Source organism: Corvus kubaryi, unplaced genomic scaffold, assembly GCF_017639235.1.
Source record: "Corvus kubaryi isolate FWS band 111438036 unplaced genomic scaffold, C.kubaryi_AGA036_p1.0 split1-131, whole genome shotgun sequence".
Lineage (NCBI taxonomy): Eukaryota > Metazoa > Chordata > Aves > Passeriformes > Corvidae > Corvus > Corvus kubaryi.
In genome coordinates this window covers 29,528,164-29,553,395 of record NW_024582073.1, presented here as the reverse complement: position 1 = coordinate 29,553,395, position 25,232 = coordinate 29,528,164, and the positions used below count along the sequence as shown (strand labels likewise).

General features: G+C 50.1%; 1 protein-coding gene across 3 annotated transcripts in view; it reads right to left on the bottom strand.

The window, feature by feature from the left end:
- The window catches only part of PTPRA (protein tyrosine phosphatase receptor type A), a 114,829-nt gene that overhangs the window by 8,668 nt on the left and 80,929 nt on the right, over nt 1-25,232 (bottom strand). For 2 of the 3 annotated variants that reach the window (XM_042052977.1, XM_042052976.1), the window contains 9 exons: nt 13,710-13,788; nt 12,924-13,289; nt 10,946-10,963; nt 7,101-7,185; nt 5,740-5,813; nt 3,828-3,964; nt 1,954-2,044; nt 1,391-1,467; nt 484-520 (listed from right to left, as the gene is read on the bottom strand). In XM_042052977.1, coding sequence (XP_041908911.1) covers nt 484-520; nt 1,391-1,467; nt 1,954-2,044; nt 3,828-3,964; nt 5,740-5,813; nt 7,101-7,185; nt 10,946-10,963; nt 12,924-13,289; nt 13,710-13,788 — 964 coding nt within the window. Of the gene's footprint in view, nt 1-483; nt 521-1,390; nt 1,468-1,953; nt 2,045-3,827; nt 3,965-5,739; nt 5,814-7,100; nt 7,186-10,945; nt 10,964-12,923; nt 13,290-13,709; nt 13,789-22,185; nt 22,378-25,232 lie in introns of all 3 variants that reach the window. The other variant, XM_042052979.1, reaches the window with a different exon arrangement.

Below are 25,232 nucleotides of genomic sequence, written 5' to 3'. Positions count from 1 at the left end.
CGTGAGTGGGAATCCTGGTTTTAGGGATGTGTTTGGACTTCTGAAGATCACAGGGACATTTCTCTCTACCCCATCCCTGGAAGTGTTCAAGGGAGCTTGGAACAACCTGGGATAGTGGGAGGTGGTCCTGTCCATGGCAGGGGGTGGAATGAGATGAGATTTGAGGTCCCCTCCAGCCCAAACCATTCCATGATTCTGTGATTTGGGGAATTTAATTGAGCAGCTCCCTGGTAGTATTTCTAGAGGTCACAACACCCTCCAGCAATGGGTACTGCACAGGTTAGGATGTCTCTTCCTCCACCAACACATCCAGCACTGCTCTTTGACCAGGAAAATCATTCTGGGAACAATTTGTGGGGTAGCCAAGCCTCCTTTTGACCAGGGGAGCTCAGCAAGATGCTGTGCTGTGGTTAGAGGGGCACAGAGCAGAGGGACCCAGCCCAGCTGTCCCCAACAGAGCAATGGGAATAATCAAAAATGTACCTTGTGCAGCAATGAACTTGTTTTTCTCTTGGTACCCCTGGAGAGAAAAGGAGAAAAAGGAAGACAAATGAATATTTCTCTAACACCAGAGTCAGGAAATGCATCTGCTCTGCTGCCCCTTCTCCCCTGTGCAGAGAAGGGGCTGCAGCCTCTGAGGGGAGAATCAGCACCAAAGATGGGCTGAAATAACTGAAAATCCTTGTGCAAAGGGCTGTTTTCCCACAGGAATGCTCCCCACGCTCACATAATGCAGGAATGACCCCACTTGCTGGCACAAGGCACTAACAAAGTGGTACCTGACAGCCCTTCCACTGGGGTCAGACCCTGCATCCAGAGCACCATGCGAAAATCAGCATTAATCCTTGGAAAATGGGTTGTAGAACTCATGGGGATTGATTTTGTGCATTTTATTTACTGGGGAGGAAAGGAAAAAACTCTTTTGGGTCTTGCTCTGCTTCATGTGCTTCCATCTCTCACATGACCCTTCCGGCTGACTGGAGCCACCTGGTGACAACCACAGAGGACCCATCTCCTCCCAGGGACAGAGCAGGGCAACACTGCTTCCATTTTAGGTGGATTCCTTGATTTTGTCTTCATCCCCTTCCCACAGCCAGCCCTGAAAGCTGGGAAGCACTGATGATCACCTGGCCACACTCTTCAGGGATTTACATTTGTGTGGATGTGGCACTCGGGGACATGGTTTAGTGATGGCCTTGGCAGTGCTGGGGGAATGGTTGGACCTGAGGGTCTTAGAGGGCTTTTCCAACCTGAAAGAGTCTATGATTCATCAGCTGTTTGCTGATGAGAAATCCCCAGCTCCAGCAGGAGTGGTTCCCCAGCCCTTTCCAAACCAGCCTGCTCGGCTTTGCTCCTGGCGGGGATTTCCCCTTCAAATCACAAAACTCACATTAATAAAGGAGGCATTGATGTAGTCGGAGTCGGGGACCCCTTCCACGGGAGTCAGGTGAACCCTGGAATGATCATCTGCAGGGAAATTAAAACTCTGCATTAAAGACAACCCCCTCCACTCTGCTGGTCCCTGGCGTAGCAAGAATCCAGGTGTTGGAGTGGAGCCCGCGCTCCTGGCTCTGCTGCAAAAACACCTTGATGCCCCCAAATGCCTCTTGCTTAAACCCAGACAGGTCCTAGACCTTGTCCAAGGTAGTTTTTCCTCTGCAGAGTGCACATTTGAGGATAACCCGAGCCAGCCCACTGCCCAATGCCACCAGGCAAGAGTTGTCCCTTCCAGCATTTCCCATCTGTTTCACTCTCCACGGCCTCCTGGCTGCTGAGGGCTCCAGGGAGCTTCTCCTCACAGGTACCTAAAGCTAAAGCAGACCCAGCCATCCACCTGGGAGGTGAAATGCCCTCAACCGTGCCCTTACCCATCCCAAAACCAGGAATGGGGAGTCCTGGCAGGAGCTCCTGAGTGTTTGCCCCCACCCCCATCCAAGCAGCTCCGATACGTACAGGGCAAAATGTTCACGTATCTGTTCTTCTCCTTGTTCTCCTCCTTGGAAGCAGCTTCACACGTGGCCTGTATGGGACACGCTGGGAGAGCCTGAAATGGCAGAAAAAAAGGGTTTTCCATGATGTTTTCATGGCACAGCAGGAACAATGTGCTGGCAAATGTCACATCTGAGCATCCTGCCCCCCTCCGTACATGTCCCCTCACCTCCACCCCAGCACCAGCTCCTCCTCCTCACCGAGCTCAAAGTGACCATTTAAATAGCTGGGCTGGAGCAGAGAGAGCCAATCCCTTTGGAAGGGAGATGTCTGGAATCTCCTGATCCATGGACACGAGGTGGCAGCAAAGCCTCCAGCTCAAACCCACCCGGCAGCACCAGCGAGCTCATTCCTGATTCCTCCTGTCCACGGAGGCTCCTGCCGAGATTCCCTCATTAACAGTGCTGCTAATTGTGACCTGATTAAGCCCCCACAGCCCCATCCCACCCAGTGATGGCAGGAGCAGCACCAGGGGACCTTTGGTTGGGGGGTGATGGGGTGACAGGGAACACTGTCCCTGGATTTCCCAACCGAGCACAGGAGGTGCTTCCCCAGCGCCGCTATTCCACATCCTCTTTGAACAGCAAAGAATGTTCTGGAGGTATCCACCATCCCTTCCTCCAGCTGACAGGATGGCAGGAAGTGTCAAGGGCAATCAGGTATTTATAACCCTAAAAATCCCCCTCCCTGGGCATTCATTGCACCTATTTGGTTTCATCGCAGCACGGCCAGGAAAGGGATCAAGTTGTGCAGCAGCTGGACAAAGTCAAGTGGCTTTTTTTAATCTTCTCATCGTTCTCATGGTGCCATATCATGGCTTGGACCCGGGCTGGGAGCACAGGTCTGATGAGGAGCAGCTGAGGGAGCTGAGGGGGCTCAGCCTGGAGAAAAGGAGGCTCAGGGGGGACCTTGTGGCCCTGCACAACTCCCTGACAGGAGGGAGCAGCTGGGGAAGATCAGACTGCTCCCAGGAAACAGGGACAGGACAAGAGGAAACGGCCTCAAGCTGTGCCAGGGGAGGCTTAGATTGGATTTTTAAGAAAATTTTTTCACAGAAAGAGTTGTCAAGCCCCAGCAGGGGCTGCCCAGGGCAGTGGTGGAGTCACCATCCTTGAAAGTGTTAAAAAAAAGGTGTGGATGTGGCACTGGGGGACATCGGTTTAGTGGTGGTCTTGGCAGTGCTGGGTTAATGGTTGGATTTGACAATCTTAGAGAGCTTTTCCAACCTTAATGAATCTATCCTGTTCAATTCTATTCTAATCCATTTTTGTACTGACAAGGCAAACCAGATTTACTGTCACAACCAGATGCAAAGCTCAGCAACATCAAGAAGAGGCTGCAGTCATCCCAGAAGAAATGCTCTGGGCCTGTGGGACAAGCACAATACCTGAATTCCTCACAGCTGAAGGCCAACCTTTGTCCCATACATTGTCATCATTGTGTTTCAGGGCTAACAGCTCACTGAAATAAGATGGGGTCATTCCTGTTTCTCTGTCAAAGCTTTTTTTGGCTGTTTGTGGATTTAAAGCCATGAGGACTGGGGAGATGGGAGGAACAGCTTGGGAGGCAACCAGCAAGCACAGAAGCTCTGGAAGACCCCAAGACATCCAGAATCACTCCTGACTCCAGGAAAATACAACTCTGAAGAGCTGTTGCTAGAAACTTGCTTATTCAGCAGTGAGCACGAGGGCGAGCAGCTTGTCCACCCTCACCGCAGCCACAGGGACAGACTCAGCCCTGCCACCGCTCAGCCCTTTGAGAAACCCCCGAGAACCACATCCTAAAGCCCAATCCGAGGGCAGCCCGTGGGCTCTGAGGGCAGGAGCAGAGGCACTCACGTTGAACTCCTCCCGAAAGAGCTTGTTGTCGTCGGCCATGCGGCGGTTGATCTCCTCCTCCAGCTTGTCCACGGGCAGCGGGGGGTACTTGCGGTTGGTGCTGGGGGAGCGGGCGAGCAGGGGCATGCTCTGCGGCTCTGCAATGACACCGGGGGTCACAGGGGCCCCCAGCTGTCCCCCGTGCCCAGCACTGCCCACCCACGCCCAGCTGGGCACAGGGACCCCGCCGCTTTGAGGGTTGCCCTCGTGTTTGCGCGGAGTGGTTGGGGTTGGAGGGGATGTTAAAGATCATCCTGTTCCAACAGCTTCCACCAGAACAGGCTGCTCTGAGCACAGTGGCACCTGGGTTGTGTCAGCACTGGGGTGGCAGCAGGGCTAGGGCAGGGCCCGTCCCCTGTGCTGGGGCACCTCCAGTCCTGGGGCCCCTTCTGGGCACCTTGTGACAAAAAGACTCTGAGGGGCTGGAGCGTGTCCAGGGAAGGGGCCTGGAACACCAGGAGCTGCTGAGGGAGCTGGGAAAGGGGCTCAGCCTGGAGCAAAGGAGGCTCAGGGGGGACCTTGTGGCTCTGCACAAGTCCCTGACAGGAGGGGGCAGCCGGGTGGGGTCGGGCTCTGCTGCCAGGGAACAGGGACAGGAGGAGAGGGAACGGCCTCAGGCTGGGCCAGGGGAGATACAGATTGGATATTCGGAAAAATTTCTTCATGGAAAGGGCTGTCCAGCCCTGGCACAGCTGCCCAGGGCAGTGGTGGAGTCCCCATCCCTGGAGGGATTTAAAAGCCGTGTGGATGTGGCACTTGGGGACGTGGGTCAGTGGTGGCCTGGGCAGTGCTGGGGGAATGGTTGGACTGGATGATCTCAAAGGACTTTTCCAACCCGAAAAAATCAGTAATCCTACAATGATTAACACCCTGGGATCTACACTCTGGCAGAGGCAGGACAGGGTACTGAGGACCAAATCATCAATACTTGGGCTGGAGACCACCTCGCTTTGAATTCCAGCTTCTCCCTCCCTCACATGGAAAGTCTGGCACCACCACTGTGGCACAATTCCCAGGAGGACACAGCAAAGGCAGCTGCTGCTTGTGTTGCTCAGCAAAGCCAGGAAAGGCCGTGTGAGGGTTACACCAACACAGCTGAGGGTTTATGAAGTTCACACCTCTGTCTACAGTGATGTGAGACGGGCAGGGAAGGTCTTAGCAGCCAACATAAAATAAAAAAGGTGCTGAATCTCAGTTAGTGCTTCCCAGAAGGTGTTCAGTTTATGTGGAAGGAGTGCTGAAAAAGATCTGAACTGAGCTTAAGAGGCCTCTTCAGATCTTAATTTGGTGCCTACATATGGATGGTGATGCACAACTTCAGAGCTTCAGTGTCAGCTCTGGCTCAGAGCTCAGGGGCAGAAGAATTTAGACATTACACAAGGCTTTAAAACAGCATCTGTGCATGTTTAGGAGGTACAAAAATGCTTTTACAATGACAATAAGTGTATTCCCTGCTTTCTCCTGGAAATGTTAGTTCGGTGTCTACAGTTAGCGTGAAGATCTGAGTTTTAATCAGAAACCTTCCTAAACTGAAAGAGCAGAGGAATATTTAATTACTCCCCAAAGATGCATTTTTTCAAAAAAGGTTCTTATTTGAGTCAAAGAAATACTGTGAAAACTCAAGAGGAATGTGAGGGGTTTGATTTTGGAAGTGATCACCCATTTTAATATCAACCACTTGAGGGCACACATTTAGTCACTGGAATGAAAGCTGGGAAATAAACCTTGATCCTATAAAAGCATGCTGAAACCATGGAAAACGTGGAACGAGGAGATCAGGAAACAACAACAACAACAAAGACAGAAATTAAAAAATATTTGCCTACAAAACCACGAGGTGGGAGAGACCCTGTGTGGCACCAGGTGGACTCACCTGTATCGTCCGTCCTGCCATTGGACAGCCGGAAGGAGTTGGAGTGGCTCCCTGCCTGTTTGTATTTCTTGAACCTGCCAAAGAGAATTGGAGTGGAAAAGTCAGTAAATATCCACCAGAAAGCCCAGGTCCCCTCCCAGATGAGAGATGCCAGGGTGTCCCACACTTTCTCATGGCTTCAGGAATTAGCTGGTGGGTCCAGGAGGCTGCAGGACCTCTAAAATCCTGCCTGTGGGCAGAGCTTCTCACTGAGCACATCTGGAGCAGCTGCAGGAGCCCAGAGCGAGGTGGAAGCCAGGAGAAGCCTTAAGGGTGCTCGCTCTGGAGGACACCCCAAGGAGTTCCTGCTCCCTGGGCTGATCCTGCAGAGAACATAAAGCCCAGGTTGATCCATCCTGCAGCAAACCCCGCTCCATGTGCTTTTAACTTGGAGCAGCTGCTCATGCTCCCTTTGCCTGAAATTCAGAGTTTTGCTGAATCACTGGGCAGTGAACAGAAACCCTTTTTTCCAGGGCTGGAAGCCAGGTGGGAAGGACTCAAACTCTGCTGCTGCTGAACTCCTGAGACAAAACTCTTCTCAGGTTCACTGCTGTGAGGGCAGGCCTGAAGCCAGGAGACAGAGGGAAGTTTTCCACTGCTAAGGAAATTGTTCTCTCTTTTTTTAATTTTTTTTTTTAAGACTTACCTAATCATCAAACTGGTGAGTAAATTAAAATGTCTACTGCAGATGAATAAAGACCCTCTTACTTATGCTTTCAGGAGCTGGGAATGCTTCATTTTGAGCAGGGCAGATGCTTGGATTTTAAAAAATGGACCTAAGAAGGCTTTATTGTGCTGTAACTCTAATTACAGCATCACCTAACACTCCTCACAAGCTCCTGCCATTCACAGGGAAAGGTGCACAGGGACCATGTCCAGGTTTGGTACCCAAAGCAGAGCCTGGGTGTTGGATCCTGCTTGATATCAAGATGGGAATCAAGAAGTAACACATGGAAAGCACTTTGTGGCTGTGCTCAGCCTCCCTGCATTACTCAATCCATCATCTGCAGCCTCACAAGGAAATCTCACCTGCTTTTCCCCACACTGACAGGGCTTCAGTTCATTCTACCCCACTAAAATGTGACATTTTGAGAGGCAGAACAGGAATTCCCCACATGAGGAGCAGCTTTGCAGAGAAAGGAATAAGCATCATTCACCAGATAACCCCAAACATCATTTTCATTCATTGTCCTTACAGGTTTCTTTTCAAAGCACCAGCTGTGTCAGCCTTTAGCCTGGGAGACAGCACAAAAGGCTCATTCCTGTTCATTCAGGAATTGTTTCTGTCAAACAAGGGAATCCAGCATTAAAGCAGCTCTTACCTCAACATGTACAGAACAATAATAATAAATACTATGACTAGGAGGGAGGACAGGGCCACCATCACAGCTATAATTGGAGTCTCATCTGCAAGAGGAAGAGAAAGGTGTGGTTAGGGACATGAAAAGCATCCAGAGCCATCATTTAACAGGGCAGAGTTCTACAATTCCTGCTTGAAAACCAATTCTGTTGATGATATTAGCAATAAAAACAGAATAAATAATAAATAGTATTAAGTGATGTTGCATTTTTTCAGTCTGAGAGTGAAGACAGCAAAGGACCTGAGTGAGCACCACGTGCCTCAGACACTCCCAGGTCAGATTAAAACCTGAAACCACCACTCAGAGCACCTCAATCTTCTCCAAGGGCTACTCACTGTGAAGTTGTGACCTTGCAGATGAAAATGGTGATGGAGAAATTTGGGACTGGGCTGTTTTGGGGGGTTTCTTCTGCACAACTGAATGTGTGCACAGTGGCCCAGCAGCCACGAGTAGAAATATCCTCTGTCAGCTGGTGATCCACAAAATTTTCTGCCTGAGACTTAAGGGTCCAGAGAAGTTCCTAACAGACCCATGAGTTTGGTATAATGTGATAAGGAACTTTTTATTAACATGGGTGAAAACAGTGGCCTCTGTAGGATCCCACAGACACTACATTTGTAACACCACCACGATTTTGCTTCCAGTTCCTTGTCCAACAGGACAAGAGGGCAAAGCTTCCCGCTGCAGCTGGGATCTGAACGCTCTCAGGGTGAGATTTGGTGTGAACCAGGCTGCCCAGAGGAGCTGTGGCTGCCCCATCCCTGGAACTGTTCAAGGCTGGATGGGGCTTGGAGCAACCTGGGCTAGCGGAAGGTGTCTCTCCCCATGGCAGGGGGTGGAACTGGATGAGCTTTAAGGTCCCTTCAACCCAAACCATCCCGTGATTCTGTAATTATAGAGTAATTTGGGTTGGATGTGACCTCCAAAGATCATCCAGTCCCACCCCCTACTCTTTCCTGCCTGGAAATACAGAGTTTAGACGGCAGGAGATGTCAGACACTGCCAGGCCACCAAGTGTGGCCCAATCTGGCTCCCTTGCAGAAGCTCCTCAAGGGCAGGTACCTCACAATTCCCTTGCAAAACCACTTAGATTAGTCTGAAACATTCCCATCCTCCAGACCCACAGCAGATTTTTTCCCTTTAAATAAGCCATTTGTATCCTGTGCTGGAGGTCGGTGAATCAGTGGTCGGTGCTGGCAAATCACCCAGCTGGCTTGGAAGCCAAGCAGCTCCAACCAGGGAGGAGAATGGCCCTGAAGGGCATTTTTTCACATAAATGTGGATGCCAGCCATGCCAGTTGGGGTTATTTCCATTTTTCATCAGCTCCCTCCATCTGAGAGGGCCACCACACCGTGTCTACACAGCCCCAAGAGGCTGCAGGCCACGACCCCTCTTCCCACCTTCTGTGCATCCATTTCCCTGCAGATTCCTGCTCCATGTGTCTCACCAATTTCAACCAGCAGATTTCCTTGGGTGGGGTTTATTTTGTCCATCTCTGAGCTACCCAGGGGCACTCTGATTATATTTCTGTGTTTGTCCCTCTGTGGTGTGAGGCCTGGGAAAGTTATTTCTATTAAAACATGTGATTTTTGTGTAAAGACTTCAAGGCAATGACCTGGTGTGGCAAATAAAAAAAAAATTAAATTATCCTGGTTTTGCATGCCTTTGTCCTTTCCATTTACTGCCCTACTGCTCTGGCATCTCCCACAGCCCAAAAGGAATTTATTGGGAATTCTGCCTCCTGCACACCTCAATAGGTGCCTGAGCCTTGGCATTCCCCACCGTGACTCTTTCCAAAAGCAAGAACAGGTTGGTCTTGGCCCAACCACAGCCAGCCCTGGCCCCTCAGGGAGACCTCTGACCACAGGCACCACCTTCATCCTGGCTGCAGGAGAGGAAGGAGAGCTGCCTTGCCAAAACCTGTGGTGTTAAGTCACCGCTGGATCATTTTTGCCTGCCTTGGCTGGAGTTAAGCTCAGCCTAACCAGTGCTGAGCCAGGCTGGAGCCGCAGGGCAGCGGTGGCTGGTGATTTGTGAGAGAGGTGTGATTTGTGGGCAGGGGTGGCTCTGGCAGCAGGGTGCAGATTTGGGGGCAGGAGTGGCTCTGGCAGCAGGGTGCAGGGAGTTTGGAGGGTTTGGGGGTTTTCTTGTAGCCGTTCTTTTGACACATCTGGTGGGATGAGGAGTTGGAGCTCTCCCACTGCTAAGGGCTCACCCAGCAAAGCCCAGGCAGGAAACGAGCTGGAGGGTCCCCAGCTGCTCCCTCCCTGCCCTGCCAGCCCTGCTGAGCTGTGCCAACGCCCCCACAGCTCCTGCCCTGCTCCAGCCTCAGCCTGAGGGTTTCATGCTGGCAATTCACTTGGAAACGGGACAAGGATTCAACCTTCAGCTCCCACGGCAGAGTCCAGAGCTTGGAAGGCTGGTTAAATCTCATCAGGATGGTTAAATCTTGTCCTGGCTCCTCTGAGGAGCCACCAAACCCTCCTCTGGTGCTGGGGATCATGTCCCAGCTGGAGGCAGAGGTGCTCTGTAGGGGTTTATAGGCTGTTCCCTGCAGAAGAGAGAAACCCATCCCTGCCCACAGCTGGCAACATCTGCCCACAAAACCAGTCACAGAATGGTTTGGCTTGGCAGGGACCTTAAAGATCATCCCATTCCACTCCCTGCCATGGGCAGGGACACCTTCCACCATCCCAGGTTGCTCCAAGCCTGGTTTGGACACTTCCAGGGATGAGGCAGCCACAAATCTCTGGGCATCATGTGCCAGGGCCTCACCACCCTCAGAGGGAAGAGTTTCTTCCCAGTATCTAATCCAAACTTTCACTTTAGAAGCCATTCCCCCTTGTCCCATCACTCTATGCTCTTGCAAAAGCTCCCTTATTAATATCAGCAATATTAATATAAATCTTTTTAGGAAGTCAGATGTATTCCTGTTTCTTGTTTCCTTGCTCTCAGGAGCAGGGATGAATGACAGCAGAGAGAGCATCAAATCAGACCTAAGCCAGGCCAGATCTGAGGGAATTACACTGAGCATTTCTACAGAGGCTTGGCCACAATTTCAAACGAGTTCCCTCGGACCTGCATCCCTTTCATTGCCTCTGCTAAATGCGCTGGCAGTCAGTGCTGCAGAGCATCTGCCTGTTCCCTGCACCATCAGTGGGCCGGGTGAGCCAGGCGCAGCGAGCAGCACAAGGCAGAGTTTGCAAAGCTGCAACACCCAGCTCCTTCCTCCAGGTGGGAGCCAGCCCGGCTCTGCCCGCTCCTGGAGTGCTAAAGCCATGAGTAATTGCAAATATTCTGGTAGAGATGCCAGTTTGCAGAGCTGAGAGATGGAAAAACGTCCCTGAAGTGCTGTTCTCTTACAAGAAATGGATTTGTGTTACTGCTTGCCAACAGAATGAAGGAGAATAATAATTACTCCCATCATCTGCAGGACGGGTTTGGATCAAATCACATAAGTCACAGTCAATAAAGACATTCAGGAGAAAAAAAAAACCAAAAGGAAATTTCCTGAATGGCTTCTTAGACTTTGGTCATCCAGCTCTAGGGACATGCTGACATTCTCAGAGCAGGAACAATTTGTATCTAATAGGACATGTACAAATTGGAATGGGATTGTTTCATTCTAAAAAGAAAAGCCCAATAGAAATTAAGATATCAATATCAGCATGTCACCAGCTCTTCTGAAGAGCTTGGGAGGCCTCGTAAAAGCACATTTGGAAGTCCTAAGGAGAGCTCTCTGATAGCAGAACACTTCTGGAAATGTTTTTACTGAGTAAAGAGCAATGAAATATAAAATTCTTACCTCTTCTGTCAGAGTTACCTGTAGGAAAAGAAAACAAAAGTCTCTTAGCAACAAAAGGAACAAGACATTTTAATAAGTCAGGAAGGATCAAAGACCAAGACAGGAACAAATTTAGTAACTCTGATCATCTGCCCGTAAATCTTTCCTTTAAAACACCAGCTATAAAGCCAGGATGTTAAAATGAATTTCTGAGTAAGGGAAAAGGAACAAATCCCGAGTTTTTATCAGCAGAACAGGGAGCTGAAGCCAAGCTTTAACACCAATAAACACAACTTACTGTTTAAACCCATAACCAGCAAGTCACTGGTGTAATTCATTAGCACTTAAATACCGAGAGATAACACTGGTGCATAATTTTAAGAGAGTGGCTGAGCCAAGAGTTCAATTAAGAGCAGCTGGGCTCAGGGATGGGGGCGAGGAGCATCCAAGGGAAGTCTCTACCTGCTGGGTTGGATGTCTCATCCAGAGGACACCGGAACAAACCCGTGCCAGGGAGAGCAGAGCCCGGCTCTCCTGGGGCAGTGCTGCTGGCACAGGCACCCCGTGGCCGTGATCTGTGTGTGAAGAGCTGCAGTGCAGGGCTGAGGACAATCCTGGTGGGTTTGGACGTGGAGGAACTGCCTGTACAACGTGTGACCTTGTGCCTCAGTCCCCTTTGTGAGCACCACTTAATTCTTCCATGACTAGCACCTGCATTTCCCATTAAATCCAATGGCAAGGGCAGCCCTAGCACTGATTTTGCCCCTTGACAAATTACTTGAGATAAAGGAAGAAGTAGGTTTGGTCATTTGTTCTCAGGGCTGCCATCAAATGAGAAGCCACTTCTGGCCTTGATGGTGCAATGGCCAACGTGTCATGGTAACCCAAGTCACAAAAAGGCAGAAGACACACAAAAATAATAAATTCAGTCCCTCCCCAACCCCAGCAGACATCATAATACAAAATCCAGGTATTAGCAGCACTTAAGGCTTTTGCCTCCATCTCTCTCATTTGAAGGCTACATTTATTCCAAACTTGCCCCAAACTTGTGTCTAAGGCTATGCTGGACTCCTTCACATTGCAAAAAAGGATTCCTGCTGGGAAGGAAGCTGGATGAGCTCAGGGGTGGCAGAACACTACGAAAGCTGGGTTGTGAACCTCCTTCAGCCACATCCCTTCCTCTGCTGGTAGCAAAGACAACTTCACTGCAGCTTCAGGGGCTGTGGCTTCCAAAGATTCCCAGAGGAAGAGGGCACACACATCTCACGGACGTGCAGAGACACCCAACAACCCTTGGGAAATTGGTTGAGGAATATACACTTGACACCTCCCTGCACTAACTCCACCATTATCTTGTTTCAGCGTTTCCTACCCCACCACCAAGTCATCAATCCTGCTTTCCCACTAAATCCCAAGGTCTAGCAGGCACTGCCATCTTCCTGTTGCAACTTGGAGACACGCAGTACCAAAACTGGGTCTCAAACAATACAGTGAGCAAGCCATGGCTGAAGAGTCACAGCTCAGCAAAGATTTCTGGTCACCGCAGCCTCTTTTTGCCTGATTTTTCACTCTTAACCTGCACTGAGCAGCCAAACTACACTTCATGGGGCCACTTTCCTGATGTGCCAAGAGGGGAATGAGATCAGGATGGCATCAGAGACAACTCTCTCTCATCTGGACTTTTCAAAGATTAAAATCACCCAAGTAATGGGTAAAAATGATAATGTAAGGAGAGAATCAGAGAATAGCTTGGGCTGGAAGCAACGATTCTCTAGTGCATCTGTGGATATCTTTCACTAGATAATCTTGGCCTAACCCTTTGGTCAGATAAATCTCTTCTGATCTGGGCCATTCAGGGAGTTCTATTGTTTCATATCACCATGGAATTGGCCCCAAAGTGGTTTTTTGCTCCATTTTGCTCAGCAAAGCAAAAGAAGAGCAAAGAAACAAACCCAGAGGCAGGGTGGCCTGGAGAAGAAGAGGTGGGGGAGGTGCCTACCATTGTGGGAAGCAGAAGAGGGCTCCTGTGTTGTCACCACCATGCTGAAATTCCTCTCTGTCGTCTCTGCCTCCGTGCTGGGGACAGTGGTGCGTGGAGCCGACGGCGTCACACTGGGGAGCAGGGACAGGGCTGGAGGCACAGGCACGGTTGTCCCCGGGGTAGAGGAGATGTTGAGGCTGCCAGTGGTGGTGCTGGGGGAGATCCTGGCAGCTGTGGTAGGAGGAGGCTTTGGCGCCGTGGTAGAAACAGTCCCTGGAGTGCTCATGTTGAGCCTGTTCGTGCTCGGTGTGGTCCCATCCTCAGGACCTGGTGTGGGAGCTTTGGTGGGGCTCCTGGGGGAGGTGGACACTGTTGTGGGTGGCTCTGAGAAGGGAAAAGCACAGGGGAACCTCTGTGAGATTCTTTTCTGTGACACTGAGGGGTTTAGATGCTGAAGATTCATGTGACTGCAACTGTAAGGATAAAACAACCAACAAATCCCGAGCGCAGGACAGGGAATGCCCTGCACAGCAGGTGATGCAAATGTCATAAAAATACAACCTCAGCAGGTGCTATTGATGGGGAGGTACAAACATTAGAGCCCCTGGACGTGAGGATCAGTATCAGTCAGGGGTAAAACCTGTGGGCCCCATTTACGAGCACCCGAAGCTCACCAATACCCTCTTTCCAATACTTTATGTTACAGCTACGTGGAGGGCAGGAGGAATAAGACACTGAGCATGTTCACCCTCACTCCTCTGATCCTAAAGATGGGATAAAGGAGAGATGAGGAGCACAGCTTACCTGTTGTAACGTTGTTAGCACCTACACTTATCAGGCCACTTCCGAGCAAAAGGAGAAAGAACCACAAATCCATGTTGACCTGGGGAGGAAAGCACAGAACACTTATTTAAACCCTCAGGCAATATCATCCCAAAATAATCCAAGGTGGGGGACGTCGCTGTGCATCTTGTAGAGCTGGGAGGGAGGAGTGGAAGCGTGGCTGGAGTCCCTGCAGGCATCTGGAGGGGAAGAATTTATGGGTGTGTTCCTATGACCCCAATGGGAGAGCACATGGAGAGATCCCAGTCTGGTGGAGCAGCAAAGGTGTCCATGGAAGAAGCAGGGAATGGGTGAACTGTGGGAGAGCATGAGAGGAACAAGCTGAGCACTAAAACCAAGTATCTGGTCTTAAAGGAGATTAATAAATTCTTCATATAGTGGTCTGCAAATGACTGCACTTTGAGCAAACTCAAGTGAAATTTAGGTGAAGACCACGGCAAAGAGCCTGGATTCCAAACTCCCCAGAATCAGAGGCAGGAATGACGGAGAGGTCAGCTCCCCCTGGCTCACTGACACCTGAAATGTAACTGGGCAGGGGCAGAACACTCAGCTCCACTCAAACCCCGTTGGATTCCCTGTGTGTGTGGACAGAACAAACGCCCACAAACAATCCAAGAAGATCAGCAAGCTCAGGCTGCACACCAGTACTGTACGTGCTTCCCAGGAAACGTCCAGCAAAATTACAGGACGATGACATCAGTAAAATCATTTCCCCCCAGCCCTTTTAAATACAAGATTTTTATGCTGATTTCTTTCCTCTGGAGACCTCAGAAAGCTCCTGCTATCATTATCTCCTCCCAAACACCTACGGATCCAGAGGCCCAGAGCTGTGAGATATCATCTTGCTGGCCAGGACAGAGCCCAGAGCTGCCAAGCCCAGACCAGCATGTGGCCACAGGGCCTCCCAAGGATGGGCAAATACCTCTCCTCTGCTTCGAGCCCAGAGAGGGCTCAGAAACAGCTCTGCTCCGTGCCACGGGCCGGAAGCTGCCACACGACTCCCATCCTTCAGGCTTTTGTCCCGTGTCCAGTTGCATCTCCAGGATCTCCCCGGAGAGAGCTGCGAGATCTCGCTGCCAAGTCAACCTGAGGTGCTGCCAAGAATGGGTTTTATTCCCTCCCCCTCTAATAGATCTTGTGTTGTTTGTGCTTCTTCTATTCATTTAAATCTGCTTCATCTAGACCCATCCCAAACTCCGGGCAGAAGGACAACGCTGAAGTCATCCACGCGCTGGAAACGGTATCAGCAATACAAGATCCTCCCACCCCACCCAGGAGTATCCTCCCACCAGCACCACCTACTTACATGTTTTTCCTCCCCCTCCAAAAGAAAACCTGGCAAAAATCGACCTTACTCAGTGACCAAAAGGTCAGACAAACCCTGAACCAGAAGGAAACCAAGCTCTGGAGATAAGAGCCTTCCGTAGGCTCCGTCCGTGGCCAGCCCTGCTGCTGCAAGCTGTGCAGGGCTTTCTCCAAGGGTCCCACTGGTGTGAGCAGTCAGCATTCCAGAGGGTTTCATCACCAGTTAAAATATCTGTCTGCATGAATTTGAACTGATTGAGTCCTCCTGTCACTGGTGAGAGCAGCACTGGTCCTGCAATGCCTCCCCCAGGCTACGCTCCAGGGTGGGATGTGGGGAAAAACCCACTACCAGTAGTTGGATGGTTTGATGACATGTTCCGCTCTTGCTGATTAACACACCTCACAGCCGCCTGCCAGAGTCTGAGATGAGCCTGGTCTACACAGGTTTGGCTTTGGGGAGAAAATCCAGTATTTATAAGGAATAAATTCTTCCCTGTGAGGGTGGGGAGGCCCTGGCACAGGGTGCCCAGAAAAGCTGTGGCTGCCCCTGGATCCCTGGAAGTGTCCAAGGCCAGGTTGGACAGGGTTTGGAGCAACCTGGGATAGCGGAAGGTGTCCCTGCCCATGGCAGGGGTTGGAACTAGATGGTTTTTAAGGTCCCTTCCTACCCAAACCATTCCGTAACTCTATGATCTTTGTAACTCGCTGCAGGAGGCAGGTTGTCCAAGCATTCCACTACAGAATCCAACAGAAATAAGGTGCTCATCCTGACGGGACCTGCCCGCAAAAGCAGGAGGAAGTTAAGCCCACACTGAAACTCCAGAGAATGGAAATGAAGGCACTAAGATGCTCTGAAAACCTCACAAGGGCTGACGAAAGCACCAAGGTCTCATCATCACAACCACTTCCTTCGCTGGGAGCCCATCACTGCCACAGCAAGGACACAATGGCAAGGGAAAGGGAAAGGCTTTGATCTTCGGGAAATACTGCTAGGAAAAAAGTGACCACTTGCTGTATTTTGATGAATATTTGCACAGAAACACCATTCACGAAGGTGGATGTGGCTCCTTTCTGTTTCCCCAACTTGTTTCTGAGTTCCCTTTCATTTGGGGTCCCCATTCATTTGGGATCCCCATTCACTTGGGATCCTGTTCACTTGGGATTCCCATTCCTTTTGAATTCTGCTCATTTGGGATTCCCATTCATTTGGGGTTCTGTTCGCTCGTGATCCTGCTCATTTGGAATCCCATTCGTTTGGCACTCCCATTCATTTAGTATCCCATTAATTTAGGGTCCCTAATCACTTGGGGTCCTCATTCATTTGGGATTCCATTCATTTAGGATTCCCATTTATCTGGGATCCCACTCATCCCATTTCTGCTCCCGTTCCAGGCAAGCTGTGCCAGAGCCTCCCCATATCCTCACCACACCTTCCCTTGATATCAAAGCAGGACACAGAGGGTGGGAGGAAAGAAGGAAAAGCTGTGAATCTTTTCTCTGCTCCCTATTATAGGGAAATAACCCATAAAGGATAAAAGAGCTTGGGCTTATTTCCATGTCAGTGATTGCTACATGGATGAAAGCTACAGGAGATTCCTGGACTAGCTGAGAAGCCCCTTTGGGATGGTGGGATGATCACAGAATCATTTAGGTTGGAAAAGACCCTTGAGCTCATCAAGTCCAGTCATCGACGAGGGTCCCTCCTTCGCTGAGCTGGCAGCGCAGCTCTGATGCCCTGGGATTACATCAGCGGGCAGGGAGCTCTAAACCCCCCTTGATTCTACATTTAATCAGTTCATTGATCCATGAGTGGATTGCAGGAGGAGGAAAGGCTTGGCAAGGGGAGATAATGCTGGATTTCCCTGAGCCTTGCCCCGCGTTCGTGAACGGAGCTGGATGCGGGCGGTCCACGCAGAACCTGAGTTTTTATGGCTTTATTGCTGTGACTGTCAGAAGGAACAGGATGCTGGGAGCATCCCAGCTTGCCGTGCACATCATTACCCAAAAATCCAAATCCCGGGAGCTGCTCCTGTGACCGGCAACCTGCTGCCAGAGCTGCTTTATCACCTTAAAACCGGATCCGGAGCAGGGAGCAGGCAAAGAGCCCTGCGCCAGGGGAGGGCTGTGCCAGCCCAGCTCGCAGTTCCCAGCCCCTGCTCTTAAACGCTCCCTATTCCCAAAAGCAGCATAAATAAATGCCAGTGGTTCGCTGTTCCCCGCTCCTTAACATAAAAGGCCTTGGGAGTCCTACCCCAAAGCTGGAGAAACCCGAGTCTCCCTTCCCCCTCGGCTCCCTCCCTGCTGGTTTCGGAAACGGAGAGGAAATACTTGTAATGTTATCAACATAAACACAGCTCTTGGCCGGCTGCAACATCCTGCGAGCTCTGCAGAAAAACACCCTGACGTCAGGGCGCCGGCTCTGCCCAGGAGAAAGGAGCCGGCTCCGGCACTGCTGCTCCGGAGGGTCGGGATGCTCGGCATCGTGGCTTTGTTTGAAACCTTCTTTTTCAAAGATCAGGGCAGGAAACCTTGATAATTGTCACTGATGTGCCCATAAATATTATATATATCTGTATTTTTATATAGATAGATATGTATATATATATATGTGTGTATATATATAGATAGTGCATGTGCACTGCACTCTTCCATAAACTGCTCGGGATCTTCCTTATAGGAAAGGCTGGATTTTAAGCTGCAGGATGTATGTTTTAAAAGAAGCAGATCTTGTCAAGATGATTGATGCCGGAGGGGGCAAAAAATAAAGGAAATAATCTCTTTATAAAGTAATAAGTGGCTTCAAAATGCGTGCGCTGGTGCTACAGCGGGGGTCAGGCTGCAGGATCACCCCGCCGTGCTTCCAGAATGCAAAGAATTAGTGTTTATAGCTGCAGAAACTGCCCAGATCCAACCCGGATACAGCCGTCCACAATCAAAGGCAGGATTTACCCCCACCTCTGACATATTCCTAATTCCTGGAAAATGAGGCAATCTTTTTCTGTGTGCAGTGCAGAGACACAACCTGAATTCTAACCAGCTTTCCCGGGACCCCAGCAATCTCTGCTGTCATCAGGAGGATGCTGAAAGGCAGTGGCTCAACTGAGACTGCCTGACTGCCTCATGCTGGCTCCAACTGCAGTGAAAAATAATATTCAGTTTTCCTTTTTATTTGTTGGCAGGGGGAAAGGGTGCAGAACTGGGAGCAAGGTTGGCTCTTTGAAGCAGCTCACAGTAGGGCGAGAACAAGTATGAGCATAAAGAAAGGGGAAAAAGGTCATTTTTTTATTCTTTTTGGTGGCAGCAAGCCATCACCATGGCTCAGCCACCCTGGAAAACAAACCTGTCGTTCCCTCTCCCCCTCCCTGCTCCTTTAAAATCCTGTTTGTGGATTTCCAGCCTCTCACTGGAGCTGCGATCCACGGCAGAGTAGTTTGTCCGACAGCAGGGCGACTTCATCATAACCCCAAACCTCTCGTGTTGGATGAGATGCAAAGGATGTAAAAACACACATGGAACAGCCGAGGGCTGCGGCGAGTTGGCCATCACAGGGAGAGAAGAATTGAATTTAGGGAGGAAAAAGGGTTTTGTTGCACTAAAGCGCAGTGACTAATTCCTCACATGTGTCTCCGAAGCTGAAGCAAGGCCTTTGGTGTGTCACTGAACATTATTCCCCCACCCTCTGCTTTTCCACTCTTCACCAGAAAAGATGAATCACAGCAGCCATTCACCCTTTCTGAAAATCCATTTAGTTTTCTTCTTTTTCCTTTTTTTCTTCTTTTAAATAAACAGGCGGCTTCCACACGAGCGACAGCCCCTGAACGGAACAGGGCAGGAGGAAGAGGATGAGCCTGTGGGAAGGGCCTGGAGCGTGGCTTTCTCCACCCACTCAACCTTCCACAAATCACTGCTTTCCTGCACATCAGGATTTGCTCATGGCATAGTTTGGAAGGCACCTTAAAGACCATCCAGTTCCAACCTCCTGCCATGGGCAGGGATACCTTCCACTATCCCAGGCTGCTCCAAGCCCCATCCAGCCTGGCCTTGGACACTTCCAGGGATCCAGGGGCAGCCACAGTTTCTCTGGGCACCCTGTGCCAAGGCTTTAACAACCTCACACTAATGAATTTCTTCACCTAATTCTGCCTTCTGGCAGTGTGAAGCCATTTCACCCTGTCTCATCACTCCAGGCCCTTGTCCCAAGTCCCTCTCCAGCTCTCCTGGAGCCCCTTTAGGCACTGGAAGGTGCTTGAAGGCCTCCCTGGATCCTTCTCTTCTCCAGGGAACACTCCCAGCTCTCCCAGCCTGGCTCCAGAGCAGAGGGGCTCCAGCCCTTGGAGCATTTTCACATCCTTCAGTCCAACAGGTGAGCACACACTCATCTTACCAAGAGCACAGTACGTGCAAGGAGGGAACCACCTGGATTTCTGGTCACCCAGAAATATCTGTCACTGTTAGGATGATGATAAAAACTGCTGGTCTAAACCAGGATGAGCCTTTCCCGTGGATATGAACTTTAGTGAGATGTTATCCCACCCCACGGTGATCCTCTCTCAAAGCCCCCCTGGCAGCAGCAGCCACATGTGCAAAGCCATCGTGGGGGGATGGAGAGGATCAGGTGTTCACCAGCCAGAACATGGAAGGAGGTTCCCCAAGCAGGTCCAGGGAGGGGATCCTGCCCCTCTGCTCAGCACTGCTGAGGCCACACCTGGAGCAGCGGGTCCAGTTCTGCCTCCCCAGGACAGGAGGGACATGGACAGACTGGGGAGAGCCCAGTGAGGGGACTGGAGCATCTCTGCTCTGAGGAAAGGCTGGGAGAGCTGGGACTGCTCAGCCTGGAGAAGAGAAGGCTCCAGGGGCCTCATCCCTGTCCATCGACACCTGCAGGGAGGGTGCAGAGAGGATGGAGCCAGGCTCTAGCCAGTGGTGCCCAGGGACAGGACAAGGGGCCATGGGCACACACTGACCACAGCAGGGTTCTTCTGAACATCAGGGAACACGTTTTGGCTGTGGAGGTGACCAAGTGCTGGCACAGGTTGTCCAGGGATGTGGAGTGTCCTTCCTTTGAAAGATTCAAGATTTGTCTGGACACTGTCCTGTGCAACCAGATCTGGCAGCTCTGCTGGTGTGGGAGGTTGGATCAGGTAACTTCCAGAGGTTCCTTCCAAAGTCTATCACTGTGATTCTGTAACTGACTGTCCCGCAAACTTTTCAAAAAGCAAAGCTGCTGGGATTGAAGCTCATAGTGGAATAAGAAAGCACCCAGCACTGAGTAGGAGATCCCTACACTGTGCAGGCTGTTGGAAGGGATACACAAGGATCACCAAGTCCAACTCCTGATCCTGCACAGGACAACCCCAAAAATCACACCATGTGCCTGAGAAAAATCACACCATGTGCCTGAAAGCATTGTCCAAACACTTCTGGAACTGAAAAATAAACTGATGAGATTTTCAGCAAAAAAACCCAGAGAAAAACAATAAATGTGGGTGTTTTTGGGACATGAAATAGTTCAATTTCCTACAAAGATGCAGAAATGTTGACAGTGGGTACCAGTCACTGAACCACAGAATGGTTTGGTTTGGAAGGGACCCCAAGGATCATGCAGTTCCAACCCCCACGATTCCTCCTCTGTAACTGGCACGTCAGACCTTACCCTTCTGTATTATCTTGCTTTTAGGAAAGAAATTTGTCCCTGTATGTTTAAAAACAAGCAAATACTAACAAAGAGCCTACAGACTTGATGGTCTCATGATAAAATTATGGATGTAAAAGCCAGGGGATGAGGCTCCATCCCTGGATGAAGCCAGGAGCAGATCTGCGGCACATCTAAGACCAAGGCCCTTGAGGATCCTTGTCCATGGAGCTGCACAGAAGAGCACCCCTGTCACAGCCTGGAAACTGCCCGAGGTGCCTCGGAGGGGAAGCACTACAAATACAAATTATTTTCCTAATAATAATTTTACTAATAACTCTCATAATTAGAACAGGTTTAATTCGCCCTCAGCCACTCTTTTCTCCTGGCGCCACAGATGTGTGATCGTGGGAATATGTGCCAGTTGCTACTGCAGAATAAACTGGGATGGCTTGGGGAATAAATTATGGATGAGACAGAGGGGATGAAAAGCTTCCTGGGTTTGTAGCAGTGGAGAATGACCAGCTGGAGAGGGTTTCCCAAAGGACAGAGCATCGAGGTGGGACAGGTGAGAGCAAGAGAAGGGGAAGTTTTGAGAAGGAGAGCAGAGAGCTAAGCTTGAGGGAGCTGTGAGAGCAGGGAGGAGGAAGGTGAAGGACAAACTCCAAGCTGTCACCACGAGGAAGGTGCTGGGACTGGAGGGCTTTTTGCTGCAGGTGAGGGATGGGAGGCATCAAAAGCTGTGCTGCAAAAGGGAGAGGGAGGTGAGACCTCCTCTGGGATGATTAACACAGATTTGCTGAAGAAACGCCCTCAGAGCTTGTAAAAACCCCTGGCTAGTATAAGACCACTCTCCTGGTGTCCTTTCCCCATGGGATCAGCACTGCAGCTGCAACACGGCACTGGGAAGTGGAGAACAACCACCAGAGAGGCACGGGAGAAGCTGGCTCAACTCATTATTCAAAATCCTTAATTAATAATCAAAACAAAAAAAGTCAAGGCACACAGGAACATATTTCCTTAAATATTCCATTCTAGGGTGTCCCCTCCCAAGTCCCAGGCGTGTACAAAGGAAACACGAGCACAGTTCACATTTCAGCTATGAAAAGGACTGGTTGCTTTTGATGCAGGAGTCAGGATGAAGGATGGCCATTATTCAGCATGACAACATCCCTACCTAGCAAGATGCCTCTCGGAGAGAGAGAGGACGGTGCGTGGGGAGAAGAAACGAGGCTTAAAATAAAAGAAACCCCCCCCCCAAAAAAAAAAAGCCCAGTGTTTGAGCTCAGCCCTTTCTGCAGGACCGGGATGAAGTCCCAGCTCCACACCAAGATTGAGCCGGGAGCGTTCAGGCACTGAGGGCTCGGAGCATCCTACTCAAAACAAAGGTGTCGGAGGGGATCACTCGCATGACAGCCTTAAAATCTCATTACAGAGGCTCAGCCCCAATTAAAACGCATGCGTTCGGTCATGCAGCTTAATCTCCGTGGTTGTGCTTACCCTGAAATCCACCCGGGACACCTGTAGGTGCGGGGAGCAGCCAGCCCGTCCCACGGAGCAGCCCCCGGGCTAAGAAAGTGCCGCGGAGCCGTGAAATCACCGCTTTACCTGCGGTAATTCTGCACCGCTGCTCAGTTCAGCCCTGTTGCCACAGTAACACTTGTGGTGTAGCCGAGATCACTGATTATGAAACTAGGAAAAAAATCAGAGGCTGCTAATTAGGATATACTCCAGTTCTCCAAAAGCTCCATATTAATGACATTACGATTGCGAGCGCAGGGAAAACAGACGCCAGGAAGAATCACCTCGGTCAGCACCCGCGGCCAACAGCTGCTTTTTGGGGCTTTTCTTATAGGCAGGTCTTAAAAATTTAGCCTGAAAATTCCCTGTAAAATCGACTTGTTTTCCTCCTCTTTGAACAAACGTGCAAGACTCGGTGGAACAGTCTTTACTCTTTACATATATTTGCATGTATTAGACTGGGGGGAAAAAAAAAAAGGTTGAGGATGAGGTACAAATGGTGACAGCCGGAGCGGGGCCAGGGATGCATCCCCTGCATCTCTCATTAACTGTGTTTTTCTGTTCTCCAGAGAAACCAAAATCATGATTTTACCAGTGGCTGTGAGGGTTTATAAACAAGGTTTGCAAACGAGGGGAACTGGATTTGAAGCGTTTTCCTCCCTGACTTTTGTGAGTGCCAAAAGCATTGTGAGGCACGTCTTCTGCTGAAGGCTTCAAGCTGAAAAGTCTGACTGGAGCAGTTGTGCTGCCAGACACAACTGTTTTTCAGCACAATCCACAAATAAGACATCGGAGCATGTTTCCAGGTGGAAGGAAAATTGCCTGACAGGTATTTCTGGAGCTGCAAGCCCAGAGAGATGCTGCCTTAAAAAGTCAGCTCACCAAAATGCCACGATTTTTCCATTTTCTTGGATGACCAATCCAGCGAGTGGATGAAATGGTGCTGAACGTGTGGGGCCAGGGAAAACTTAGCCCATGGATTTTATAGAGTTTGAAGAGCTTCCTATCCTGGAAGTGTCCAGTGCCAGGTTGGATGGGGCTTGGAGCAACCTGGGCTAGTGGAAGGTGTCCCTGCCCATGGCCCAGGGTGGAACAAGATGGTCTTGAAGGTCCTGTCCAACCTGGCCTTGAGCACTTCCAGGATGGGGCAGCCACAGCTTCCCCGAGCAACCTGTGCCAGGATTTTACCACTCTCATTGTAAAAAACGTCCCTTACATCCAGAACTTGGAGAAGAACTGGAGACACACATTTTTTTTCTCCTGCTTTGAGGCAGGAAAATAAGTGAGAATAATTTTTTTTCTCCAGCAGCATCACCTAAAGCCTTGAAAGCACAGTCCCCCCCACTCACAACTGCACGAAGAAGCAATTTCTTCTCCCACTCACCAGCAATACTGGGGAAGTGTTAGATGGAGTGTTAATTACCTATAAATGTGATTTATAAGCTGGAAACAATACAAGACACCCACCAACCACCACATACGAGCAACTGGCCAAGCACGAGGGCACCCGGTCCTGGGCGGACTGGGATTGGCACATTGCAGATAACAAATTAATACAACCAGTGGGATTCAGCTGCCATTGATGGTTTAGTTGGAGGCATTATTTCCAACCTTTTAATAGGCTTATTTACAGGAATTAGTCCTTTAATTCCATGTGCTCGTGTATCCAGTGCAGTATAAGCCGGCTGGATGCGACCACAGAGAGAACATCTGCTTTTGTGAGCATTTAGGGAAATTATTGCCAATTACAGGGACGGCAGGTGAGGGCAGCTGGGGAGGGACAATCTGCCAGGAGGGATGAGGAGCATTGCTAGAAGCTGATGTGAGCAGGAAGTTCTCTGGGAACATAAATATCTCAGCAAAAAGGAGCTATTGCCCAGAGTGCCACCAAAACACCCTCAGCAAGGAAAGGATTTCCACGGCCTGTGGAGCTTTGGGGTGAACCCTGTTATCATTCACACTGTCAGCATTTTCAGCAGGTCAGTGTCCCAAATATTTCTTCTCATCAGCCCATGCTCCTGAAAACTGACCACACTCTGCTTGCCTCTAGTGGTTCTATTTCCACCCTTTTCTTTTCTTTTCTCTTCTCTTTTTTTTTTTTTTTCTTTTCTCTTTTCTCTTTTCTTTTCTTTTTTCTTTTCCTTTTTTCTTTTCTTTTTTCCCCCATCTGTTTTCTACCAATTTTTCTAATCTGCCTTTTCTTCACCTGTTTTCCTTTCCATCTTCCATGCCCAAGAGGGGTGTCCTCATTTAAGGCAAAGCGATGCTGTAGGCACAGGTCACAGAGCCAAACCAAGCTGGGCACCTTCTATCATTGCTACTGCTATAAACACATTATATAAAAATATATTTATGGATGTGACCAGAAGGTCAAGGGAGGAGATTCTGCCTCCAGTGCTGTGTCCAGCTCTGGGACCCCCAACATCAGAAGGACGTGGAGCTGCCGGAGCAAATCCAGAGGAGGCCATGGAGATGCTTCAAGGGCTGGAGCCCCTCTGCTCTGGAGCCAGGCTGGGAGAGCTGGGGGTGCTCACCTGGAGAGGAGAAGGCTCCAAGGAGAGCTCAGAGCCCCTTCCAGAGCCTAAAGGGGCTCCAGGAGAGCTGGAGAGGGACTTGGGACAAGGGATGGAGGGACAGGACGCAGGGAATGGCTTCCCACTGCCAGAGGGCAGGGATGGATGGGATATTGGGAAGGAATTCTTCCTTGCGAGGGTGGTGAGGCCCTGGCACAGGGTGCCCAGAGAAGCTGTGGCTGCCCCTGGATCCCTGGAAGTGTCCAAGGCCAGGCTGGATGGGACTTGGAGCAGCCTGGGACAGTGGAAGGTGACCCTGCCCACAGCAGGGGGGTAGAACTGGATGAACTTTAAGGTTCCTTCCAACCCAAACCATTCTGTGATTCAATGATTCTGTGATTATGTATCTACAAATGTATTATAAACCTAATACAGTAGAGCCACTACAAATTATAAACCCAATAAAAACCTAAATAAACCTACCATAAACCCAATATCACTGCAATAAACATA